General features: G+C 53.4%; 1 protein-coding gene across 4 annotated transcripts; it reads right to left on the reverse strand.

Annotated features, from left to right (window-relative positions):
- Window positions 1-7,303: 7,303 nt before the first annotated feature.
- Window positions 7,304-24,208, reverse strand: INCENP (inner centromere protein). 4 transcript variants are annotated; one of them, XM_086613577.1, is made up of 17 exons: window positions 24,072-24,208; window positions 23,880-23,993; window positions 22,203-22,569; window positions 21,797-22,136; window positions 19,857-19,908; window positions 19,670-19,703; window positions 17,211-17,289; window positions 16,648-16,699; window positions 16,207-16,324; window positions 15,984-16,118; window positions 13,581-13,690; window positions 13,077-13,197; window positions 12,223-12,345; window positions 11,533-11,705; window positions 11,148-11,238; window positions 8,254-8,413; window positions 7,304-7,518 (listed from the first exon to the last, which is right to left on the reverse strand). In XM_086613577.1, exons 1-17 carry the CDS (start codon window positions 24,206-24,208, stop codon window positions 7,304-7,306), a joined length of 2,421 nt encoding a protein of 806 aa, XP_086469703.1. The 4 variants fall into 4 exon arrangements, with proteins under 4 accessions (XP_086469703.1, XP_086469701.1, XP_086469699.1 ...); XM_086613575.1 differs by adding an exon at window positions 9,539-9,652 and having other exon boundaries at window positions 21,797-22,569; XM_086613573.1 differs by adding an exon at window positions 9,539-9,652 and having other exon boundaries at window positions 11,533-11,708; window positions 21,797-22,569.
- Window positions 24,209-24,334: the final 126 nt, after the last annotated feature.

The raw sequence follows: 24,334 nt of genomic DNA on the forward strand, positions 1-24,334 counted from the left end.
CCCCCCGCCACGGCAACGCACAAGGACATCTCGTGTCCCCACACCCAGCAACATGCAGGGACACCCCTGTCCCCACACCCACACAGGGTCACCCCATGTCATCGTGTCCCCCCCCAGCCCTGGTAACACCCCACACGGTCCCCCCACCCCCCTGACGCCCTCAACGCACGCCGACACCCCGCGTTGTCCTCGGTGGCATCCCTTGGTGCCACCCTGGGCACAGCCCCGCTGTCACAGCCAGGACAATAAATAAATTATGTGAGCCGTGCGTTGTGTCCCCTGCCTGTGCCTGGGGTGGGGATGGGACGGGATGCCATGGGGATGGACGCACCCCGCACGCACCCAGCGCCTGGCACAGGGAAGGGGGTCTGCATCCCTGCGGGACCTGCTCCAGCAGCTCCTGCTCCTCACTGCCGGGGTTGGGGGGGGACAGGAGCGGGGTGGGGGCACCCGCAGTGCCCTGGGTGGGCGGCTGGGGAAGGGCTGTGCTGGAGGAGCTGCCCTCTGCACGCTGGCCCTGGGAAAAGGGAGTCCTGCCTCCGGGCTGGGATGGAGGGTGGGCACGAGGCTCAGGGACAGCCGGCGTGGTTTCCCCACCGAGCGTCTAACAGGCACCGGCACAGTGGGATCAAAGTGCCATGGGCTGCTTTTGCCCTCTTCCCCCAGCACGGGGCCTCTTTGGTCAGGGCTGTTTTTCCAACATAAACTGGGAGAGCAGGGGTCTCTGTGCTGTGCTCCAACACGCCGACGTGACAGGCAGAAACTCGCAGGGTGCAGACAAGCTCCTTCACCCGTTTTTTAAGGCCATCCACGGAAACACGGGCGCAGAGTGCCCTTTGGGGCAGATCCCGCAGCGCCAGCAGGAGCCGCGCGGTCCGCCGGATGGTTTTGTTCGCTGTACGCGTGGAATTTCTTGGCGGAGAATTCCAGAGAAGGGGAAAGGGGGTTTTATTTTCTGGGGAGGTTTCCCACCAGCTGTCCTGGCAGGAGCTGGCCCTGAGTTTTGCATCCCTGGAGCTGATCCCACTGGGAGTGAACACAGGTGCCCTTGAAAACGGGGTGTTTTGTTCGTGTTCTGGCTTTAAACAAAGGCAGTATATAATTCTGTTCCAAGAGAGTGGGAATTTCAGCCTCGCCTCAATTAGTGGCAGGCAGCTTAACGAGGCCGGTGCGGGGTGGGAGGGAAGCGTGTCCTTTCCCAGCACATGCAGCCTGCTATTATCTCCGTGCTGGACCCGTTCCCATTCCGGGGACACACCGGTGCTGCGGGACGGCGGCACCGCGCTCAGCCCCGCCTGCTGTTCCTGCTTTGAACACGTTCTTGTTCTGAGCATCAGCAGTTCCATCTCCCGGCGCCACCGGCCGTGCTCTCCTGCTACAAACGATCCAGGAGAGCGCTTTGCGTTCCGTTTGTAAGAATCCATCACCTTCCCCGGGAGAACGATTCCTGTTTTCTCACCGCTGTGCATGACTCGGTGCGACTGAGCGTCACGTGCGGTGGGATCGCACTTGTCCACCCCAGAACCAGAGATGTTCATGTTCAGATGTTTCAGCAACTGCTTGGCTTGCAGGAGTTGGGCAGCCGGTAGGGCCGATCTCCAAACGAATTATCAAATCCTACATTTTAACGAGATTAACGAGCACAGACAGTTATTTATTTTGGTTTGTTGTAATGAGAAACCTCAATTGTTTTGAAATGGAGTACCTGAAAACGTAGCACCTTCGTGAGCGCGGAGCTGAAAACACATCGTTAGCGTGTCTGGAGTCCCTGAAAAGCCCCATGATGGCCCCGGACGTAGGAAAGAGCATTTGGAAATATGTATCCCGGGACGAGGACTGCTAATCTGGATTTTCACTGTAAGCTACTTAACGTCGTTTGGGGATTTGTCTGAAAGTGTGTGGTTTTCTTGTGTTCCTGCTGCTGGCGATGTTGTCAGCAATCGGGCCATTAGAATCCATTTTAAGTAATAATAATATTTTCAGCCGAATCCCTGAACAATCAAAAGAAAAGTCTGGGTCCAGACTTCCTTGGGAAGACACGTTGGAGCGTGTTGCGCGGTGCGCCAGGGCAGGGAGAGCTGCCCGCCCTCCTGGCGCGCCCAGAGGTGACAAATTGGGGACCGTGACGAGGGGAGGACACGGACGGCTCTGCCACGCGCTCTGCAGGGAGAAGGGATGAGGACAGCTGGGAGGAAGGCTCAGCCGGGCTATAAATCACGCGCCGTGCGCTGGTTTGGCATTCCTGTGGCCTTGGGTTTAGTCTTTCCCCCATGAGTAAGTCCTGAGCCTTAATGAGGATGGAGGTAGAGATCTCTTGGGGCACAGGCGATGCCTTCATGCCCACCTGCCAGCTTCGCCGCCGCCTGCCCGGTCGCCTTCCCTGCGGCACCATCGTGCTGCTCGTCCCAACGCTGCCGCTGCAGCGCGTGAGGATTACGGCCGGATCCAACCGAGATGGTTATTTCCTGCGTTCCCAGTGGTACGACACAGGCAGGTTTGACCAAACCTGCTGTTCAGAACGTTGCAGCTGGTGATCGCGGGTGATGGTTTGTTGGGTTGCGTCTCTTGGCCGGTGCAGGTTGGATGATCCAGAACGCTCACGGATAAAAATCTGAATTGCTTCACTCTCACTTACAATCCAGACACCGAAAGATGTGCCCATTGGCTTGTCTTCCAGCAGAGTGTGGTTGTGCCCGGCCCGAGAAGCCCTCCTGGCAGCGCTGCCCACGTGGTGCTCGCTTTGTACCAAACAAGCATCGGGCTCAACTTCATGGTTTTCGTTTTCCTTTTATTTCCCATTTCGTGCCCAGCTTTTACTCTTTCTGAGCCGTTTTGTGGCTGTGACACGCTCATCCCGGGCACGCGGCAGCGCCGTCGCGACAGACGACGACCTTCCTCGGGGGCTTCTGCACATAGAAGGTAACTCCGAAGCCACATCCCTCACGAGGGCTCATCGCTTCACCTTCCTGCAGGACGAAGGCAAAGACCTACCACCGCCCCGCTAGGGAGCGTCTTAGGCTGAAGGGGCACAGGAAAGGGCCCAACAGGCACGGTGTTCTCACGACGAGATGCAGCAGGGTTGGGCTTGACCTGCCACGGGGGGATTGATCATTTGTTTGCTCTTCCAGGAGTCCCTGTTTCGTTCAAACAGGTGCCCGGGAGGATGGGCGGCCACCAGACCCGGGGCAGCGGCTGGTGGGGTGGAGAGAGTCCTCTGGGCACTTGGAAAGTTACAGGTACCGACCGGAGAAGCCGATCACACCCGGGCACGTGGCTTTTTCCCATCATCATTTCAACAGGGGGAGGTGATGGACCCACGTTCAGGTCTGTTTCTCCAGACCTTCCTGCTCGTGGCCCATTTCCAATCACAACAGGGACCTTTCCATGTCCGATGCCCGCCGGTGTTCAGTGCCAAGCACTTACCGGGCTGCCTCGGACAGGGCTGTTGTCCTCGGACGCAGCCGTGTCGTCCGAGGGCCAGGAAAAGCATTAGCCACAAAGAATCCAGTCGCTGCGCTCCCGCTGCGGAACAGCCACGTACCCCAGATTTGGTTTAATTCAAAGGATAAAGGATACTCAGGTGTTCAATATAGGGAAGGGAATGCCAGAGTAAGTCATAAGTGGGCAGAGGAACGGGAACCCAACCTCAGAAGGCTTTGGCTGGGATGCCAAGCTCTCGTGCACGCTTAAAAGTGACTTTGAATAGTTCTATTTACTTGAAACTAGCTTTCCTGGCTAGAGTTTCAGCCCCTCTGACCCCAAATAGGATTGGGATCCCACCTGAAAACAAACTTGCAGGAAACACTGAGATGTCGGTGATCCCCAGGACGTGCTGAAGGGCCCTGGTTTGCACTGCTGGTCCCGATCTGAGCAGAGCAGGTGAGGAAAGTCCCTGTCCTCATTTTCTGTTTTATATCAATTGTTCCAAAAAGCTGAGCCATGACAGCGGGGCTCGGAGGGGCTCGCTGCTTCTCCTACCGACCCGCTGAAGCTTGCGAAGCATCGTCCCACTCTGCTCACCTTCGAGGGCGAGTCTGAGGCATCTGACAGAAGCAAAAATCCCAGGTAATTTTGTTGAGATCAGTGGTATAAAATACAAGTGAAACAGTTCAGAAGTAACACTGTAAGTATTTGCTTTGAGGCCAGGATCTGTCTCATCAATGCAAGTAACATCCGATGGCAAAAATCACAGATTCCACTATTGTTCCTGAGCTTAAGTGGTCTTTGAGGACTGGAAAGGGCTTTTCTCTTGGCCAGGAATCTGCCCCCTCAACCTTGTGTCGGGCTGGTTGAACCCCCAGCACTCCTTTTTCACAAGGCATCTGACACTCACCACCATTACAGAGACATTAACCACCCCCCAGCCCTCTTTTCTGGACTTGGCAGTAACTTGCAATGACCTGGCAGGGACCAGAAAAGACTCCAGTATCCCAAGGGCACCCTCAGAGGTCTGGGGGGAGGACAGGTGCTCCCAAAGCCCCCCCGCGCCCACCCCTCAGCCCCACAAAGGAGGGCACCACCCACCCTGCTGCACTGCACCCTCCATGCCATCCTTCCTGCAGCCGCGACCTGCCTGCCAGGGGCACTCGGGAGCGGATCAGGCTGTCACAGCAGCTGGATTTATTGGCACCCCATGGGGTGCCCTTGGAGGCCCCGGAGTCATTCAGAGCAGCAGAGCTCTGACAACCAGTGTGCTGTGCTGGGAACGGCACCGCGGCCGTATTGCTGCTGGTCCCCCGCCCACGGGGGATGCTGGGCATAATATTAATTAATATTAATTAATATTCTCATCAAGAAGCATCTTTGCTTTGACTTGCTCTTTCTCAGAGCAGTTTTAGGTTTGAGACCTCCACTACCTTGTAAAAGAACCAGAGGTTCCCCACGTGGTAGCACTCCCATTTTTCTGTTTGGTATCGTTTGGCTCCAGGTATTTTCTGTGACTCCAGGGAAACTGTATCAGTCTAGAAAAGACAATATAGATCAGATTTATCCCCCCCGGTGGAATGAAGTGTTGCGAATTACTGATGGCCGAGTTCACGCACTCAGATTTATGGTTAAGGCTGTGTTTGCTCAGGAGCAGCTTCTGAAATCTGCCTGTGCCATATTTACCGAAACTCAGCCCACAGGCAGGAGACCCACCGCAGCAGCGGCTCAGCTCCAGGGCAGCCACAAACCTCCAGTCAGGCTGCTGCACCAGGAAGCTCAGGAAAGGCTGCCCGGGCAAGCAGGAATGCAAATTTAGAGAAATACCTGAAATCAAGCGTGAAAATATCTTTCTTAAAACCTTGAGGCTCTAATTTCCTGGGATTTCTACTTGTGGCTTTTTGTGTGTTTTTAAGTAGCAGAGCTCCAGTGGTACACTGTGGCTGAAGTTCCTGCTCCATCTGGTGGCAGCAGCCCTGGGTATTTTCTGGAGTTACTTGAGTAGCGAATTATAGGGATGTAGGTTAGTTCAGGATGAACTCAAGTCATGTATTCCTCAGCAGACTTCAGGGAATGTCTCATCATGCCAAACTGTCCCTATTCCAACTTCCAGAAACAAAAGAAGGCAGTAAAACTACTCAGCAAGTGCTGCAGGGTTACCAAAGGGATTTCTCCTGTAGCAGGAGTCACGAAGTTCTTCCCAGACAGAACATTCCTAAGGAAACAGCGCAAAAAGTCACCCAAAAAGAGACATTCCAACACACTGTGGATTTTTCTCATAAAAAGCTATAATGAGTCCAGAAGAGAAGCCCAGAGGAGATGATTGAACTCACTTTTATCAAACTGTCAGGCATTCAAACAGCATTCAACATCCAAGTTTTTGCCATTTCGGCTTCCTTACAAAGAGGTTACGCTCACTCCAAGATACAAAACTCGACGTACAGCGCGTCCGTCAGGCGCAAACACCCGTCGGCAGCAGAGCACGCGGCAGCGGATGCCGTCCACAACGCGAGACCCCGCGCCGTTCACCTGGGAACAGCTCACGAGCCAGACGCACAAGGACGGGCACGAGTCTCCCGACGCAGCGTTGCCTCCGTGGTTGCGAAGGACCGAGCTGGACGTACACAGAAACGCTGTTCCGCGCAGCGAAGCGGCACCAACCAACACCCGCCCGGCTTTAGAACGAACCGAGCCGCCGGAAAAAGACAGCTCCGGGGTGAGGACCATGCAGGTCACCTGCTTTGCAGAAGACAAACCTGCAGAAAACTCACGTCACTGTCTCCTTTCCAAGCTTCCAGTAAGTTCCGTTCCACCGAGACCTGCGCTCTCCCTGCGCAGGAGCTCGTTACCGAGAACACGCCGGTGTCTGTGCCGTTTGGGGGAGAAAGAGTGACCAAACGCCAGGTGTTCTTGGAACGGGAATTCCAAGCTGATATTTTGCTGCTAAGAGGACGTTGTTCTGATAACAGCCCGTCGGGCGCTGCCTTATTGAACATGAGGCCACGAAATAAACAGGCCACGAAATAAAACCAGCTTTGATGCTGAACAGATCAAACAGCCAAGAGGAGAAAAGGGAAGGAGATTAAGGTTAAACTCATTCTTCCAATCCCATCTGTGCCGCAGGCATGGAATTTAAATCAGAGGAACAAAATCATTTCAGAACCTTTGTACAGTATCTCTTAAGGCCGCCCAGAAGGACGCAGCCCGCGCACGCTCCTCTGGGTGCTCCTGGACTCAGTTACATGGAGAACAAGGAAGGAAGGTCAGCGAAACCCTCGGGGCGTTCCAGCCCGAGCTGTAGTAACCTGGGCACCAACCCATCTCACCCACACAATGGCACTCGGTGGTGGCAGGAAGCGTGTTACAGGGAAACGGAACGCTGAAATCATTTTGCCCTTTGCGGGTGACGATGAAGACCACCCCTGCTGACCTCCTGCTTCTGGAGAAGATCAGCAGCGCACGTTTGGGTTCTCCCCAAGCTGTGTGCACGGTCCTCGGCTGGAGGAGCACCGCGGCTTCAGCGCCGAGGTGGGCAGGGCTGGCACAGACAATTCCATCTGCTGCTGGCAGCCACCCCCCAGGCCTGCTGGGCTGGAGAGGGGAGCATCACGTAGCTGTAGGTGGTGCACTCTCATGACCTAAAGGGCTAAATCTTTGCTGGCTCAAAGCTAAGGGTAAGAGGAGACGCGTCTTTCCGAGGCGGCGTCTCCCAGAAGCTTGCTGTTTTGCCTAACAGTGTGGAAACAAGCCCCGAAAGCAGGAAATGCAAGAGGCCCAGTAAGAGCTGACATTTATTCCACGCTAATACCTAAAGATTTACAGATACTGAGCAGGAACTCTTCTCACCTGGAGAGACAGAAAGGTGCAGCCGCTGCCCACCTCAGTACTTCTTCAGGCTGTAGGGCAGCCCCAGAACCGCTTTGGCGCCCGGGAAGGGCGGGGAGTTCCACGCCGCAGAGCTCGTGCGCTTGAAGTAGCGCGGTTTGCTTTTGTAGAAGATGTCCTCCAGCTTGGGGCTGGCGATGGCCCCGAAGAGCGCGTCGACGTTGGGCGGGTTGTAGTACTGGCGGATGACAGCTTGGCTAAGCTGATTCCCTGCAGAAACACCAGATTACATTTCCATTAATTTTTTTTAATTGAAATTGCCGCGTAGGCTGTTGGTACGCAACGTGCCCCCGCTCTCCTCATCTCTAATCACGTCGAGATGGCAAACAGGAGCAATCCTGCAGTATTTAACCTTCTCAAGCACCTTGTTTATGCCTAAAGCTTCAGCACGGATCATTTGGAGGGCAAACATTGCGTGTACTGTCCGGGAACCAGAATAAATTTGCAAGAGGCAAGGTTTCTCAGCTTTTCTTCCCGCAGTTACTATTAGTTTCCCCGGAATTTCTTAGCTCCCCTGAAGCAGGTGGGATACGAAATCATGCAGCTGAGCATTTCAGAATCAGAACAGCCGCCGGTCTGGAACCTGGTCCGTGACATCTGGCATTACTTTGCTTTTTAAAGCCAAATCAACACCAAGCAGGCTCGAGGCCAGAGCACTATTTCACAATTATTGCGTTCACGTTGGTAGAACAACAGTAGCAGCTGCGTTAAGGCAGTTTAAAAGAGGATTTGCTCCCCAACGTTGTCACAAGTTGATCCCCAAGTGTCAGAGGAGCCCTTGACTCAGCACTCCAGCCATGCTGCAGGAGATTAGTACTTCTACTGCAGCATGCAAGGAGGAGGAACTGGGCAAAACCTTACACCAGGTCTTACTATCTGTTGGAGCGAAGCTGCAGTAGTGTTTGTTGGGGCATCTCGGGAAGGTTTGAGTCTGCTGACACGTACCAGTGGCCCAGGCGGGGATGGGCTTGCGAGGCTGGCTTTCGTCATCGGTAGAGTCGTCGCTGTTCAGATCCATTCCGTAGTTGTTTGTGCTTATCGTGGGGGGCTTTGGATCCTTGGGGCCCTGCGGAGTCATCTGGTAGGAATTGCAGGCGGGTGAATTCTAGAAGGCAAATACATTCCAGAGGCGTTAGATGCAACGGCACTGCCACACTTCCAGCTGCGCGAGATGCTTGACTGGAACACCTCAATGTTCCACCTCTCGCTTTATCCCATAATTGCAAAACCTGAAGTTTGGCTGCAATTCTTGACCTAAGAACTTGACCCAAGTTCTAAAGTTTCAACCCAATTATGACTTTGCGTTGCTGCCTCCTGTTTAATTGGGCTGCTTAACTGGCTACGTATGACTAGATGCATCTGGCACACATCCACCAGTTCCATTCAGTTTAAGTGAGGCTTACGTGGAGTTGTCACATCCTCAAAGCTGGAGCTGAGGAACGTGCTTTAAATACTCCACAACCAAAATTCTGGGCTTGTTTGATAACATTAAACAGACTATTTCCATGCAGAGAAGACACACAGAACAGCTCAAAACAAACTGTACTGCAGTTTTTATGGGACCAGCATGACTGAGAAACGCAAGTGACCAAGAAAAACTTAAAACTGCAAATTTCACCAGCCATGAAACATTCTCTAGAGAGTTGGAAAAGTTTTTCTTCCCCATAAGAGGCCGCCTTCACGGCTTTGTGTCCATTACCATTAACTCCCATTTCACTGGTTTTGCATTTAAAGATTAAAACATGCAGCTTTGCGAGGAGGTAAAGTCCCATCAATTTGTTTTCCATGTTCAAGACACCTACATCCACCTGCAGGCTTCTCTCAGCTTCCAGCAGCAGCGAGGCCCAAATGCCATACTATTCCACAGAATCTGCTGCCATCCGGTGGCTCCTTCCAACTCTGAGCTCGAACACCACCATTTCGGCCTCTCTTCTGCCTGTGAGCTGCAGCCCGCATTTACGGAGGACTTGGGAAAGGCAAGGCAATTTAACAGCCACTGCCTTCTCCTGGCAAACACTCGCTGCTTCCCTCCCCTCCTTTTCACTCCCCAAAAGTCATTTAAATGCTCAAGGTCACCAGGAGCCAACCTCAGATAATCAGGAAAACGGCGTACAGAATTCCCTTCGTTGTTGAAAGGGAATATGAAAAGCAGAGGGTGAAACTGCCCCTCGTAACAGCCAAGTTCTCTGATGTCACCCCTTAAAGAAGCCTCACCAGACAGCAGGGTTACCTCTTTGTTTTCTAGGTGCTGTGTCTGGGCTGTATCTTCGGCCTTTTGTTCCTCTGGCAGCTTCTTCTGGTCTTGCTCCTGCCTCTTCATCTCTGCCAGCCTCAGTTCTTCCTGCTGGCAAGGAATTAATGAATTCACAAAGAAATTAATCTTACCAACTAGGCTGCGCCGTTCACCCAGGGACCCCTTTCTTTGACACGCAAAAAAAAAAAATGCCTGAGCACCTAATGGCAAGGCTCTGTTGCCTGCGATGCTCTGGAGCACTCTGAACACGGCGCAGGGCACAAATGCAGCGCCACGACGTGGCACAAAGGAACTGCCCTTCCCGTTTCGGAGCGTTAGTGGCCGTCCTCTGACAGCACAACGGCCCCAGGCTTTGAAAGACTTGCCACTGGCTATCTTCAGGACATGGACATCAGCAAACAGCTGACCATCTGCAGATGGAAAAGTCTGTGCCACTGAGCTTATCCTCTTTTTAGACTAATAAATAGTATTTTTAGAGGCCAAGCCATCCCATTGCACAGTAGCCATCCCAATCAAAAGAATCTCACCCTAGGAACGCTTAGTTTTTCCCACTGCAGCTGAAGGAAATCAGGAGGCTGCTAACTCCAACGGGCAGACCTCTAAAAATCAAGTCAGACAACGCCACCCAGTCGTAGCAAAGGTCTGTCACCAGCTGCTGGTCAACTTCGCCAAGCTGACGGACAGAGCGAGGGGCTCCTGGGGTCCCCACCGAGGAACTGGGCTCCCCGAAGGTGGCTGGACAGCTGCTGTCAGTGTGCCCATGCCACCGCTCTGCCAAGCGGAGCGACAACGACTTCAGGCCAACACGGGACAGTTTCCAACCAGCTACTCCAGCCTTCCGTTCTTTCTCACAAACCGTCCTGAACGTGCAAGTTCTCCCAGATCTTACATAAACCAAAAAAGCAACAGTCCGAACAGCAAAGGGTTTGCTGCCAATTCCCAGCAATCACTGTGTGCAAATCCTCCAGAAGGGACATTCCAACAGCTCCCTGAGCAACACCTGTGGGCTTTCTCTCTGCTCCAGGGAAAACGCGTGCTGCAAGTTCCGCAAAAACCTGAGCCTGTCCAGCTGCAGGGGTTTTATTCCACCAGAACAAGCTGCCAAGGCATCCAGAGTTCCCTCCTCAGCACCACGAGCAGAAAGGCCTGCTTAGCTCATGGGTGCTGGCACGACTGCTGCAGAAAAGAACCTGACCGAAGTCTGCGGTCTGTCCTTGTGGTTCAGCTGAAGGTGGCGCAAAGGTAAAATTGAGGTGTTGCTTCTGAATAGTCTGGGATTAATTACTGCTTGATACCAAGAGAAGCACAGGTACACCTGGGCACGGAAAAGGGGAAGAGCCAAAAACCTCACTTCAGCTCGTGCATTATCTGCCCTTCCTCCTCACGCTGCTGCCACCCAAAGAGCACGGGCACCTTCCGGCACGGGCAGGCCGGACTCTGGGTAGAAGCACCTTGGGGTGGCTCAAGCTCAGCAGCTCGCTCATCAAGGTTCTTGATGGCTTCCCAGCTTGGCTGCCCCGAACAGCGGCAGCTCCCGAAGTCAGACCTGTGTGGCTCTACCCATCCACAAGGAGAGAGTACTTACTTCTTTCTTCTCCTTCTCCTTGTGGAGCTGTTCTTTGGCAGCCAGCACTTCCTTCTGCAGGCGAGCAGCCTTCTCCTGCTGTTCACGCAGCCTGAGAACCAAAGCAACAGACCATTTCTCTCAAAGCCACGTAGGGGTACGCTCCCACCCAGTGCCTGCTGCAAACCCCTCTTTCTCACACCTTTTCGGGGTGCTCCCCACCACGCTTCCTACATTATTGAGCTCAGAATTCCCTCTCGGCAGCTCAGTACCCGTGATGGTCCAGAGTCGTGCTGACAGCACAAAGTAGCTCTTCACCCCTTGGGCCTTTCTCTAGTGCCCTCTGTTCCCACTTCTTTTCAAAGTCCCAGCACAGAATTTGGTACATAAATGGATATTGTCTTACTTTTCTGCCTGGATCCTCTCCTGTTCCTTCTTCCTCTCCAGCTCCCTCTCCGCAGCCAGCTGTTTTTCTCTCTCCTGTTCTGCCTGTCTCTGCTCAGCGATCTTCCTGGCACGCTCCTGCTCCTCTTCCTTCCTCTTCTGCATCAGCTCTTTGTGCCGACGTTCCTCCTCCTCCTCCTGGTAAGCCCAACAAGGCAATTACTCACCTCGCGTTGTACAGGAACAGGCTCCAGCATAAAGGAGCAGGAACACCTTATCTGACCCAAATTTCTAGCACCTCTCACTACACAGCAGCCCAGTGCTTTCCAGGTAGGTGCATCACCTCTCCAGCTGTTTCAGTGCTGGCCTTTCCCTGCCCACAACACACCCCAGGGGGCCGAATGGCCACCACGCTCTGCGTCCCCAAGAGACTGGGTTTCACTGGGAGATTTTAATACTTGCCCATCCACAGATTAAGGTCTTTGCTAAGAATCTGTCCAGCTCCACGGGAGGAACACGGGTCACAACGGCCACTAACAGCTTACAGCACGTTGCAGGAGGCAGCAGGAAGGACAAAGCCTCTCCGCCACACCACTTCTCACCCAGTTGGTTAACGGGAGGACTCCCACCGGGCTCCTCGCTTACCACGACCGCGGCACAGCGCGGCCACTCTAACGGCACGAAGGACGACAGGATGGGCTCCAGCACGGACCTGCTGCAGTGCTTTTTGTTTCCTGGCCTCTTCGTCCTGCCTGCGCCGGGCCTCTGCTTCTTCCATTTTCTTGGCAGCAGCTTTCTTTTTGATCTTCTCTTCTGCCAGCCTTTCCTCGCGCACCTGGGACACACACGGCTAGCTGACCTCCCAGGCCTCAGACGGGACACTTCCCTGTGCCCGCGAAACGTCACGGCAGTAGGTCTCAAAGATGCAGAGCCCTCGCCCTCTCCCGGGGCAAAAGCTTCCCTTTTTGCCACCCGGAGCCAACGGGACCTGTGCTTCGTTTTAAAAAGGTAATATTCAGGGAAATGACCTTCTTTTACATCTCCACAGGAAGAGCTGACCCTATTCTGGTATTTCTACATTTAATATCACAAAAAACCATCGGAATATGTTCTCAGAACCACGGAATACGAAAAGCAGATGGAGATAATTAAAGCAGGCAAACGACTGCTGTGGTCACACGTGCAAATTATTTGGAAGTCTCGGATACAAGGAAGGGTCTGGAGGAAGTAAGTTTCTTTTCACCTCTGCATCTATTAGTCAGATGGGAGACCAGCTTCAAGCAGATGAAGCCTCAGGGCCATTAGGCTGGCTTTATCTCCCTGAAGCTCTTCTCCCATCTGACTAACAGAGCCTTAATAAAGGCCATTTAGATCCATAATTCTGGAAAATAAGGGGGGGTTTCTGCCATTTGCTGTTACCAAGAGAAACAATATTGAATAATATTTATTCAACCATTCTCCAATTCACTCTCTAGATTTCAGCAGCCTCAGTTCTCTTTCCGGAAGGCACACTCACGTGGCATCATCTGCCCCAGAGAAACTCCACAGGTATATTTTGGGTCTTACCTTCTCGGATTTCTCATCAAACAGAGCTATCTTCTGCTCAATGCGCCTTTTCCTCTCTTCCTCGATTTGCTCTGCCCGTTCCCGAGCTCGCAACACTTTGCGCAGGCGCTCCTCACGCTTCCTGCGGGACACAGCCTCGTCAGCGTAGTCCGGCTAGAGGAGTTCCTTACAACTCAAACACAAGGCCAACAGGCACAGCTCTTGGGCAACACCAAATTCAGTGAACCAAACGCACCATTCATTGAAACATTAGCAATGTTTTTAAGCTCCACCTGAGACAGAAGACTGAAGACCAAGAGCTGAACCAGCAGTCAGCTACAACACTTAACTTTTAATCAGAATTCTAGATAGATACTATGAGAACAAATACTGTCTTTGGGGTGTGAGAGCAAGCCAACAAGAATTTTTGCTGCGTGTATGGGCTCTGCAAGATAAAAGATCTAGATATAGGGTCCTACAGGTGCGGAGAGAGCAGACCAGGCAAGGGAGAAGGCAGATACTCACAGCTTTGCCTCTTCTAGTCGCCGTTTCTTCTCTTCCTCCAGTTTTTGTTTTCTCAGCTGCTCGGCTTCTTGCTTTTTCCTCAGAGTCTCTAGCTTCTGTCTCTCCTTTTCCTGAGATGGATTGAAACACGGTTAGACCCACCTGCCGGGGCTTCTTTCTACCTCAGACTGCTCAGGTGAAGTAAGGGCCCAGAGGCAACACCGAGGAACTGCAGCCAGAACCAAAGGATGGTAACGAGCCTGAAGCAGGGCTCAGGCAGCCTGTGTCGTGGTCATGGATGTTTGGGAACAGATGCAATGGAAAACAAGGCAGTGGTGTTGATCTTAGAGAGCAAGAGGAGAAGCTGGGAAGTTGGAAGAGAAGCATCAGCTCCCAAAGCCCAGGCAGCTTCCGCAGCGCTTGCAGACGGACAGCACAGCGATTTACGTCGGTACAAAGAACCGAAAAAGCAGTGCTAACGCTTGGCAGTGATCCTGACTTCCTGCAGCCAGCGGAGGGGACAGATGGTGCTCCAGGAAACACCTCGCTTGCTTCAACTCGGAGCTCCCGCTGCCGTCTCGGCTTCCCACAAAGCTTTATCTCACAGCAAACCACCACCATTTAGACAGAGTGCTTGCAGCTTGTTTCAGGCACACAGTCAGCCCCATATGGCATCTAGACAGAAACGCAAGGCGTTTGTCCCATTTCTCCAAACAGTCCAGCTCACTCGGCCCAAGTGTACTGTCAATTAAAGAGTAAGATCCAGTCGTCACTACGGTCACAGCAAACAGATGAAGATAAACTAATTTAATGTCAGATTTGATACTGCAGATGTCCAGTTATGACAGGGCTGGTCTTAGTCCAAACCCAGTGGTAAGCACAGTGAGATATTCAAGTGACCACCTTATGCTGGGCTCCATGTTGTAAATGACTGGTGTTACTGGTGTCCAAACTGGCTAATTTAAAGCTAATGATTGTATCTTGTTGCTCTGTTGCTATTTAGCTCTGTTTAGCCCCCAAACAGCAAAAGTCCTGAGGGGAAGCTGCCTGCACTGGAACGAAACCTGAAATAAAACCTTCAGCGAACTGACAGCGACAAAGGATGCACCAGTCAGAAGATTTTTCTCATCATATCAGCTCCTTTGCCAACACAGACACCGACGTCAGCAGGAACACCAGCGAGACTGAAGCTCAAGTCCTTCACCGCTTCCTAATGACAGGCTTCTCGTATCTGCTGGAGTGCAGCAAGACTCTGAGCAGTACCGCCGTGACAGCTTTAAGCAGTACAAAAGCTCTGGTATCAGGCTGCCAGATGTAAGCTAGATGCAGGAAAACCACCTTCTGCAGTGCGCCCTCCTCTTCCTCCCCAGCTCTCCTGCGAGTGAAAACAAGCCCTGGAACTACCTTGTTTTGCAGGCAAGTTGCTGGGTGTAAGTATGAGCAATCTGCGCCCAGCGTGCCCGCTTCTAGCACGTCCCTAGTTGCATCCGTGAAGGACACCCTGGGACTTGCCTGGCACTGCCAGAGCTGTTGTGGAACAGGAGCTACAGCACAGACTGAAACCTGCTTTTCCTTGAACATCAACTTCTCTTCTGAGGTAAATACAAAATCTAAACGCAGATCAGGTAAGAGTGAGGGCTGCCCATCAGTGATGATTCCTACTGCAAGTCCAGCCCAGGTAACTAAATGATCGTGACTTATGACCAAACCGTCCTGTGTAAGCAGAACACAGGGGAAACCAACTCCCTTTGGAAACCTACAACCAGATCTTCCCAAATCCCATCCAGCCAAACAGCTACTCTGTCTGGATTACAGGTGCTTCCCTGTGACGCTGCAAATTCACAGCAGTGTTGCAGAGGCAGAGGCACCTGCCTGCAGACAGCAAAGGCGCGTTGTTTGTCTGTGCTGGTCGCACAATTACACCACACTGATGCTGCTGCCTGTCAGGTTTGCACAGTGGCACACGTGTCTCACCCAACCAGCAGGCTCCTGTTCAGGACAGGCTCATATTCCTGCGTCAAAGGTCGGAAAAACCTCAGAGCATCAGAAGCCTGGATTTAAGAGGCATTTGTTCAGACCTCACTCATTAGAAAAGTCTGAGAAAGGAGACTGGAAGTGCAGACTTCGGTTACACGTACACCTCAACTGCAGTATTCAGGATCTCCTTGATCCTCATTTCCCAGTTTTCATTCCCAACTGTTACTCGCTAATACCACAGGGGAATGCTACAGTAGCAAAGCTTAGAGTCCAAATTAGAACTCTTTAGGAAGCCCACTCATCACAATCTTTCTTAGTTTATGTAAGTGCAAACAGTTCAAGTTACTTCTGAGTTTAGGGTGGGTTGAAAAGTCTCTTTCCCGTTTGTGCTTTAGCTTAGACCCTCATCAGACCATGACGTGCCAGCTGACAAGAGTCTCGCCTTACCTTGGGATCAGACTGGAGAGGAGTGTTGTACCTGATGAAAGATTTTATGACTCCATTTCTCCCCACGGAGCTTGGTGTCATGAGGAGCTGGTTCTTCTGCACGGTGTGCAAGAACGTTTTGAAAGGACGTACAACCTATGAGAAGGGATGCCAAAAAGCAATCCTCAGGAACGTGAGTAAGCAACAGGTCTGGGGGAGTACGTCAGAGTTACGAGGCTCTTACTTTGCTGGCTGGAAAGGAAGGGGATGGGGTCTTTCTCCTCGGAGGAGAAAGCCCTCCATCTGCGGCTTGCTGATGGTCATAGCGATCGTCCACAGCTCTTTTGTAACTTGGCTTTCTCCTGGGAGAAAAATACAGTCCGTCAGACATGGCAAATCCTCCTGATTGTCCCAAAGCCGGGTTGGAAAAAAAGTCACAAAACTATCCTTGCTTAAAAGACGCGTCATTGGACGTGCACAAGTAGATATCCAATTAACAAATTCTGACGTGCTAGAAGATACAAATGAAATCCTCTTTTCATAGAGGCAGAGAAAACTTATTGCAAAAGTTTCACAGTCACAAAACAGTGAAGCCATTTAACAACGTTTCAGCACTGAACCTGCTTTGAACAGGACTACGCATCTCCAGAGGCACCTTCCAACCAGAATGATTCCACGAGCATACCTGGCGCTCTGGGGGGGTTCCCGGGTCTCCTCGTTCTTATTCAAGTTGGCTTCTGAAAGAAAACATAGTCACACAGTTAGTTCTAGCAGCAAAAAATCCCTCCCAACACAGCTCTGAAAGCAGAGAGCAGATCTAGCAGCTCACTAGATGGGAAAAACACCTGGCATGAATTACGGACAGCAAGACCTTTCCGGCCTTCAGGCAGGAACCGCGCCGCGCCAGGCACACCCAGAACACAAAACAGAGCAAAGCTGCCCGCAGCAGCCTGCACTAATGCAATTCCGTTGTGTTCCGCACCGGCACGGAGCAACGGCTTCGGAAACGGAGTTCAGCTGGGCCTCCCACAGCCCGGGGAACACACATCCCTCCGTCCGCAGGTCCGCGCGCTTCCCAAGGCGGAGAACAGCCCCAGCGCAGGATTCCCTAACTGCCAGTCTCTTGAAGCAAATCCTCGCTTGTCAAAGACTGGCCTTTCAAAGCGTGCTCCCAGTTTAACTGGCCAATCTTTTCAAACCAAGTGGTGACTTTTTAAACTTCAGCCACGGAAATCCCACGGAAGTTACCGTCGCTGCTCGTCCGCGGCGGCCGCTCGTCTCTGCTGACGGTTCGAGAGCGAAGTGACATCCGTGGACTTGGGAGATTCTGTAGGAAAAGCAAACTGGTTTCAGCACCACTCTCCCACAGCAACAGCCCATTACGGTTTCAAATCATGATGCCACTCTGACAGGGACACTGTCGCATTCCCAGAGACCGCGACACCGCACGCACAGTATGAAGCACTGGTGCTGGTACCCGGAGCGAAGCCCTAACCTTCAGCTGTGAAAAGTACCTCGGGGCAACATCCTGGTGAATTCCTTCATGTCATGTCAACGCTGGAAGCACAGATGTTAACAGAACAGACGCATCCGCAGTGAGGGATTGACTGCTTAACCTGAGCAAACTCATGAACTATTAAGGAGGAAAGCATTCCGGGTTGGAAATCTTGTTGGTGCTTGCGGGAGCTCTGGCAGAGAGCCAGGCAGCGCTCATTTTACTCAGCCCTGATTAATGGAGAGACAGGGAGACAGCACAGCCCAACAGCCCATCTCCCGGAGTCCTCCGTTCCTGCCAGGGATGCACTATGCCATGCTATCCGCCGCCTTTGCACTTACCCTGATTCCAAATTCTGCTGCGATCACGGTTTTATACGCCGGTGAGAGCAGGCAATGGCCTTGGAAACCTGCTCTCTGCTAGCAAGGCAAGCATTAGCTGCGCTCCCTGAACCTACGCTGGCCAGCATGCAGACACAAAGGCGGTGGGAAGAGAAGAACAAAGGAACATGCAAGCTTTATCCTCCCCAAAAGCTTCCGTAGGGCTCACCCTAAGGCTCGGTATAGGAAGCATCCGGTAGCCCAACAGGAGGACACAGATCCAGTTAATTCAAGATCAGGCCCAAGAAGAACCTGACCTGTCGCTAACAGCACACACGCAGGTACTGTCTGTACATGTTCCTACAGACAAGGATGTTTTCTGGTTTGAGAAGGCTGCCGGGTCGCCGCGTTTTCCCACTGCTGAATTCCCCAAGGAATTCTCTGGCAGAAACCAAACCACCTTCGGTTTGCCAAGAAAACTGCTGATGGATGGACAGACCGATGGGGTAAGGTAACCCCGAGACATCAGCTAAGAATGGGACCGGCTACGAGGTCCCCCTCCCACCAGCAGTGGTGTAGGAATAAAATACGAGGATCGGGGATAGATCCAACACACTGCATGGACTAGACTGCATTTATAAATCCATCAGGGTACGGAAGGAAAAGATACGAGTCCTCTATTCACAGATCTGCGAAGCAGTATTAATTTTTCCTCTTCTCCCCATTTTCCCTCTAAGCTTTTCTCCAGTTGTAACTTGGGCAAGCTCAAAATCCAGAGGTGCTGGAAAAATTCTTTGAACTTCTGCAGACCTCCTGACGAGCACAGCCGTAAGAGCGTGTACAAACCTGTCCCTGCTCGCAGAGCGCCGCAGGCTACGGAGCTCCGCTCCGTTCATTCAGTCTCTGCTTAGGGAAAATCATTCCGGACAAAACACCGACATAATCCCGGGATTTCTTCCTCGGGAGGGCAGCGAGAATTGCGGAGGGATGTGTTTTGACCTGAATGATATTTACGAATTTCTGTGGTTGTCTTAAGCCAAACTGACACGCTTTGAATCATCTGCAAGACTAAGGAAAAGGCCAACAGCAGCTTTAAAAATACAGAAATAGTAGCAGTGTACGAGCGCTGTCCGACTGAAAAAACTGTCCGGAATTATCAGGTTATGTATCTACATAGATTCAGGATTGGATTTTCATACAGCTGGTCTCTAGCAAGAGCCAGAGGCAGGGCTTGGCTCCGGATGCCAGCAACACCAAGGCCGGCGCTCGGCACTGGTGTGCGTCAACCCGTCTTTTACATTTAGATCTATTTACGCAAAGTGACAGAGACAACGCGATTTTCCAGCCGCAGCCAGCCCTGGAAAGCTCCTGAGATGTTAGCACCGTGCCGACAGAACACCTCTGCTGGCGTCCAGAGCAAGCCTTGAGTCACACACTCATTTTCCAAATGAAACTTTATGGGATTTTGTTTTGCTGATTTTGGAACATTGTGATTAAAACAGACTGGACAATGTGAGACTTTCTCCAGTCTGCGTATCGGAGCCAGGGAGGCTGTGGACAGGTTCAGGCACACCGAGTGCTCTGTGCCTTCTCTATCCCTGTATTTTGGAACCAGCGAGGCTGTGGATAGGCTCACACACACCCCCCAAGTGCTCTGTGCCTTCTCTATCCCTGTATTTCAGAACCAGGGAGGCTGTGGATAGGCTCACACATGCACACCGAGTGCTCTGTGCCTTCTCTATCCAAGTGCCATATCCAACTCCAGTTGACAGAGTCTGGTGATCTGCAGCCGGAGCTCCCGGTTCCCCCAGAGCAAACAAGAGGTGCATTCCACACGTTTTGCCCATGAGTCCACACCACAGAAATGCTTCTAATCTCTGCACAAATCTTACCAACTTGGAGGGGGTACAAGGTCCGGGAGGAGGCCTAGGAAAAAGAAAAGAAAGAAAGAAGGCAGCTGTGTTTAATAGGATCGAGGAAACTGGGAAGCCACTTGTTATCTGCAAGCAGTGCATTTTATACGAAGGACGTCGCTGGAAAGGACAGTAAGGAGAAAGAAACATCTTAAAGCAGTCTCACCCAGATTTGACAACTGTTTCTTCGTCTTCTGGCATCTCTCCAGAGCTGGAGACTGCAGGGACAGAACAAAAACGACAGAGCTGTAAGGTACAGGCGCAGAACAAGGTTCTTTGTGGGAGGGAAGTTCCCTCGGTGCCGCCTCCCGGGCCGCTGCCGGCGCTCCGGCCGCGTGCCGCTACAAGAAGAACGCGCCCAGGGAGCGCCGGAGCAAGCGCTGCCTGCAACTTTAACGCAAGAAAGCAGATTTCTTCAACGACAGATGAGTCCCAAGTGACTCAATGAGCTCACGTTAAGAGCAGCGTTTTGCAGGGCCCGGCCAGACATTAGCAGCAGCTAAACCCAGCGTTATTTATGGTCCGAGTGCTGCTTCCTGCTCAGCGTTCCCACTGGCTCCACGGGAGCTTTTAAGCACCAGCCCAGCAGGAAGCTGCTGTTAATAATTAAGAAGGCGATGCAGCTCCAGCCCGGGTGCAGCACACTTGGCACGGTCGACATGCGCGGGCAGCCTGCTCCCGTGCTCCCACCATGGATGTTACCGAAGGAAGCACAAGTGCACGTGCTGCGCGCGTATCCGGTGCGAGATCCGATGCACCGGACACGGTCTGCAGTCAATTAGGGCTCTTAGGGCTTTCAAGGATTAACGAGCTCAGCTGGAGCTGCCCAAAACATCTCAGTTCCTCTCTCATCTTCCGCTCAGAGACTCCGAGGAGGCAAGAGAACAGTCACGCCGAGCAGTGCAGAGGGAAGAAATAAAGCCTTCCTTACACCTCCCAGGCAACCCAGATCCTGACACCACAGACTGATCGTTTCATCTGGGTAGATAAAGCGCCTTCATCGCCTCCTCAAAATGACTGAGGATGAGGAGACTTCCTTATGGTTTCATTTTTTACTGAGGAAGCCCTCGGCACCACGCTTAGAACCTTCCCCAGCACGCCTCCCTACCGTTACCAGTACAGGAGACCCTGTGCTGGGGACTGCAGTGCTCTGCTCCTGGAAAAACATTCAACGAGAACAGTTAAATTGCTATGGAAAAATCCCACTAAAGCACTTCTCCAAACATATTCTGCTAGAGCAAAACCGGGATAACTCTTCAGGAAAAGTCAGTGTTGTACAGCACAAACCCCACCCTGTTAGAACGCTGCAGACGAACACATTAACGTCGGTTCAGCTGCGTTCGTTGTCCCGTCGGACACAGAAGTACGCCGTGCAGAAGGGCCAAGCCCTCCTCAACACCAAATTGCAGGGAAGAGCTTCTCTTGCATCACCTGCTTTCCGGGAGCTGTTGACTACCCTACCACCTGCCAGCCACTTCTTTCCCTCAGCTTGAAAAAGAAGGGAGGTTATATCCATCGCTTTGTCCCCCTGCGCTAAACCCAACGCCCGCGTTCCAGTAGCACGGAAGAACATTTAAATCAGTTTGTCCTTCCCTGAAACCTGCCTCAACTGCAAACTGTAAGAGTTTGGAAGACTTGTAATAAATTTACAAAGTTCAGCCTCAAAATCCCCTTCTGAACAGAGAAGCTCTAGAACCAGCAGCCAGATTCAGCTTAAAGAGCAGGGAATTTGTGACAGCTCCCTTACTTCCCAGAAAACACACAGCCTGTGGGAGAGCCCATACCCCTCTTGAGCAGCCACCAGCAGCAGCAAAGCCACCGTCCTGCTCAGCTTTGCGAGCCTCCCCTGCAGAAACTCAGAAGACATCAGGGCTGCTGTCCCAGTTGATCTGGGAGGCTGAATTCATAGGTCACGGGTTTCTCTACTCTCACAGGTCTCCAGCAAGCCTGTTAGAACATCCACCCTCAATCACAGCTGGTCCAGGCCAGGATCAGCTGCTACACCCGAACTGCAGGACGAGCCCCACGGCATCGTGTCCCCTCAGCAGCACAATGCAGATCACCAGCAAAAAGGGCAGGAACGGCGCCAAGAACACGCAAACTTACCGTCCATGCGACTGCAGGACACGGATGACTTTCGGGCGGCCTTCCTCTTGACCATGGTCCTGGTGATGGATTTCCGGATCATGCTTTCCCTCTTGCTGGCTAGCGAGTATTTCTCTGCCAAGGAGGTTCTGCGAGTCAGGGAGGTTCTGCCCATCAGACTTCTGCGCACGGAGCGGCGGCTCAGCCGGGAGCCCGTCGGAGTCCCTGGGCTATCCCTTACACGCCCGGAAGGCTGCTCATCCGACCTCTCTTGTATCTCAGCAGAGTCATCCACCTCCTCCAGCCTCAGCTCCTCGCTTAAAACGACTGTAGTATTCGCTGCCTTCGGGTTAGACACAGCCTCGACATCTCCCGCAGCGTCTGCCTCGGGGGTACGAGGGACCATCAGCTCCGAGGCTGCAGGCACCGGCGGCGATTTGGCCACCCGGTTTTCCTTGGGAGAACCATCACCTGAGCTCAAGAGAACAGTGGTGGAGAGCTTCTCTGCTGGTTCAGATGTGCTCTTCTGGAGATGCAGCTCGGTGCTGATGTGATCGCTGACATCAGCTTCTACTAAGGGGCTCTTCTCTCCTGCTTGCTGGACAGGAAGGGTCTCCGGGAGGATCTCTGAGCTTTTAGCAGATATTGCAGCCTGGGACCTTGTCACGCGCTGAGGTGGAGAGACTTGTTTGACCTCAGCCCTGATCAGCTCCAGGTTTTCTTTATTTCGGAGCCGTTGAGAACACCGCATGGAGGGTACTGGTTTGAGACTGCTCTTCCTCCTTCTGGACAATCTAACAGCAGAAAGAGCACGTTAGACCAGAGCAGGATTCAGGAACAGACAGAACTCTTACCAGAACAGCCCCTGACCACAAACGCAAAAACCGCGCGTCCACATCCTTGTGCATCAGTCCCTGCATGACAGCTCTGGGCTGCTCCGTGTGCCGGAGACGGTGCGCAGCTCCAAGGTGCTCCATGCACAACCAGGGCCGTGCAGAGAAACAGAGCCCAAACCTGTGGGACGAGCCCCTGGGAGCGCCTCACATGCGGAGCCGCTGTGGCGGCTTCGGAGCGGGCACCGGGGGGAGAAGGAGCCAAGACAAAACAGAACCGAGCGACAAGGTTCAGGCTGGGCGGAGAATGGATTGAGAGCAGCCCTGAGGAAAAGGACTTGGGAGTGCTGGTGGATGAGAAGCTCAACATGAGCCGGCAATGTGCACTGGCAGCCCAGAAAGCCAACTGTGTCCTGGGCTGCATCCAAAGGAGGGTGGCCAGCAGGTCAAGGGAAGTGATTCTGCCCCTCTACTCAACTCTCGTGCGACCCCACCTGGAATACTGTGTTCAGCTCTGGAGTCCCCAACACAAGAAGGACATGGAGCTACTGGAATGAGTCCAGAGGAGGCCACGAAGATGCTCCGAGGGCTGGAGCACCTCTGCTACGAAGACAGGCTGAGAGAGTTGGGGCTGTTCAGCCTGGAGAAGAGAAGGCTCTGGGATGACCTTATAGCAGCCTTCCAGTACCTAAAGGGGGCTACAGGAAAGCTGGAGAGGGGCTTTTTACAAGGGCGTGTAGTGATAGGACAAGGGGCAATGGCTTTAAACTGAAAGAAGGGAGATTTAGGTTAGATATAAGAAAGAAATTCTTTACACTGAGGGTGGTGAGGCACTGGAACAGGTTGCCCAGAGAAGCTGTGGCTGCCCCATCCCTGGCAGTGTTCAAGGCCAGGTTGGATGAGGCTTTGGGCAACCTGGTGTAGTGGAGGGTGTCCCTGCCCATGGCGGGGGGGTTGGAACTGGATGATCTTTAAGGTCCCTTCCAACCCAAACCATTCTATGATTCTATTCTACGACAAACCACGGCTCTTCGCAGCACCCGCGGTGCCATAACGCGTTTACGCCGCTAGGCCGAGCGCTCCGGTACGCGCCGCCTAACGGGGCCTTTAACATCCCGGGAGGGAGGGACCGTCCCGGCACACGGCGCGGCCTTTCCCAGCCTTCCCCGAGCCCCCTCCCTCCCCCAGCTCCCAGGGGAGCCTCTGCGCTTCCCTCCCCGCTGCCAGGCGGCCCTCGCCGGGTCCCGGCCCCCCACGGCGGGCGGGCCCACCTCCTCCTGCCCGGCTCCGGCTCCTCCTCCTGCAGCGCGGACAGGCGCTTCCTCCGCTGCCGGTTCTTCTGCGACGGCGTCTTGGGCATCAGCTCCGGCTCATCGCTGTAGTGGCTGCGGGGGAAGGGGCGGTCAGCGCGGGGAGCGGCCGGTAACGGCGCGGTGCGGGCGGCGGGGTGGGGGGACCGGTACCTGCTGAACATCCGCGCCGCCGCCTCGCGGATCTCCTCCAGCCACACCAGGTCGGTGTCGTCCACCTGCCGCAGGAACTCGGCCAGCCGCCGGCCGCACACCGCCGGCAGCTGCGCCGGGCCCGCCGCCGCCGCCATCGCCTCAGCCCCGACCGACCGACCGACCGACCGACCGACCGACCGCCCGCGCGCGCGCCCGCTCCGGCCCCGCCGCCCGCCTGGAATTCAAACCGAGGGCCCGCCTCCCGCCCGTGACGTCACCGC

The sequence above is a fragment of the Tauraco erythrolophus genome, chromosome 6 (genome assembly GCF_009769465.1).
Source record: "Tauraco erythrolophus isolate bTauEry1 chromosome 6, bTauEry1.pri, whole genome shotgun sequence".
NCBI lineage: Eukaryota > Metazoa > Chordata > Aves > Musophagiformes > Musophagidae > Tauraco > Tauraco erythrolophus.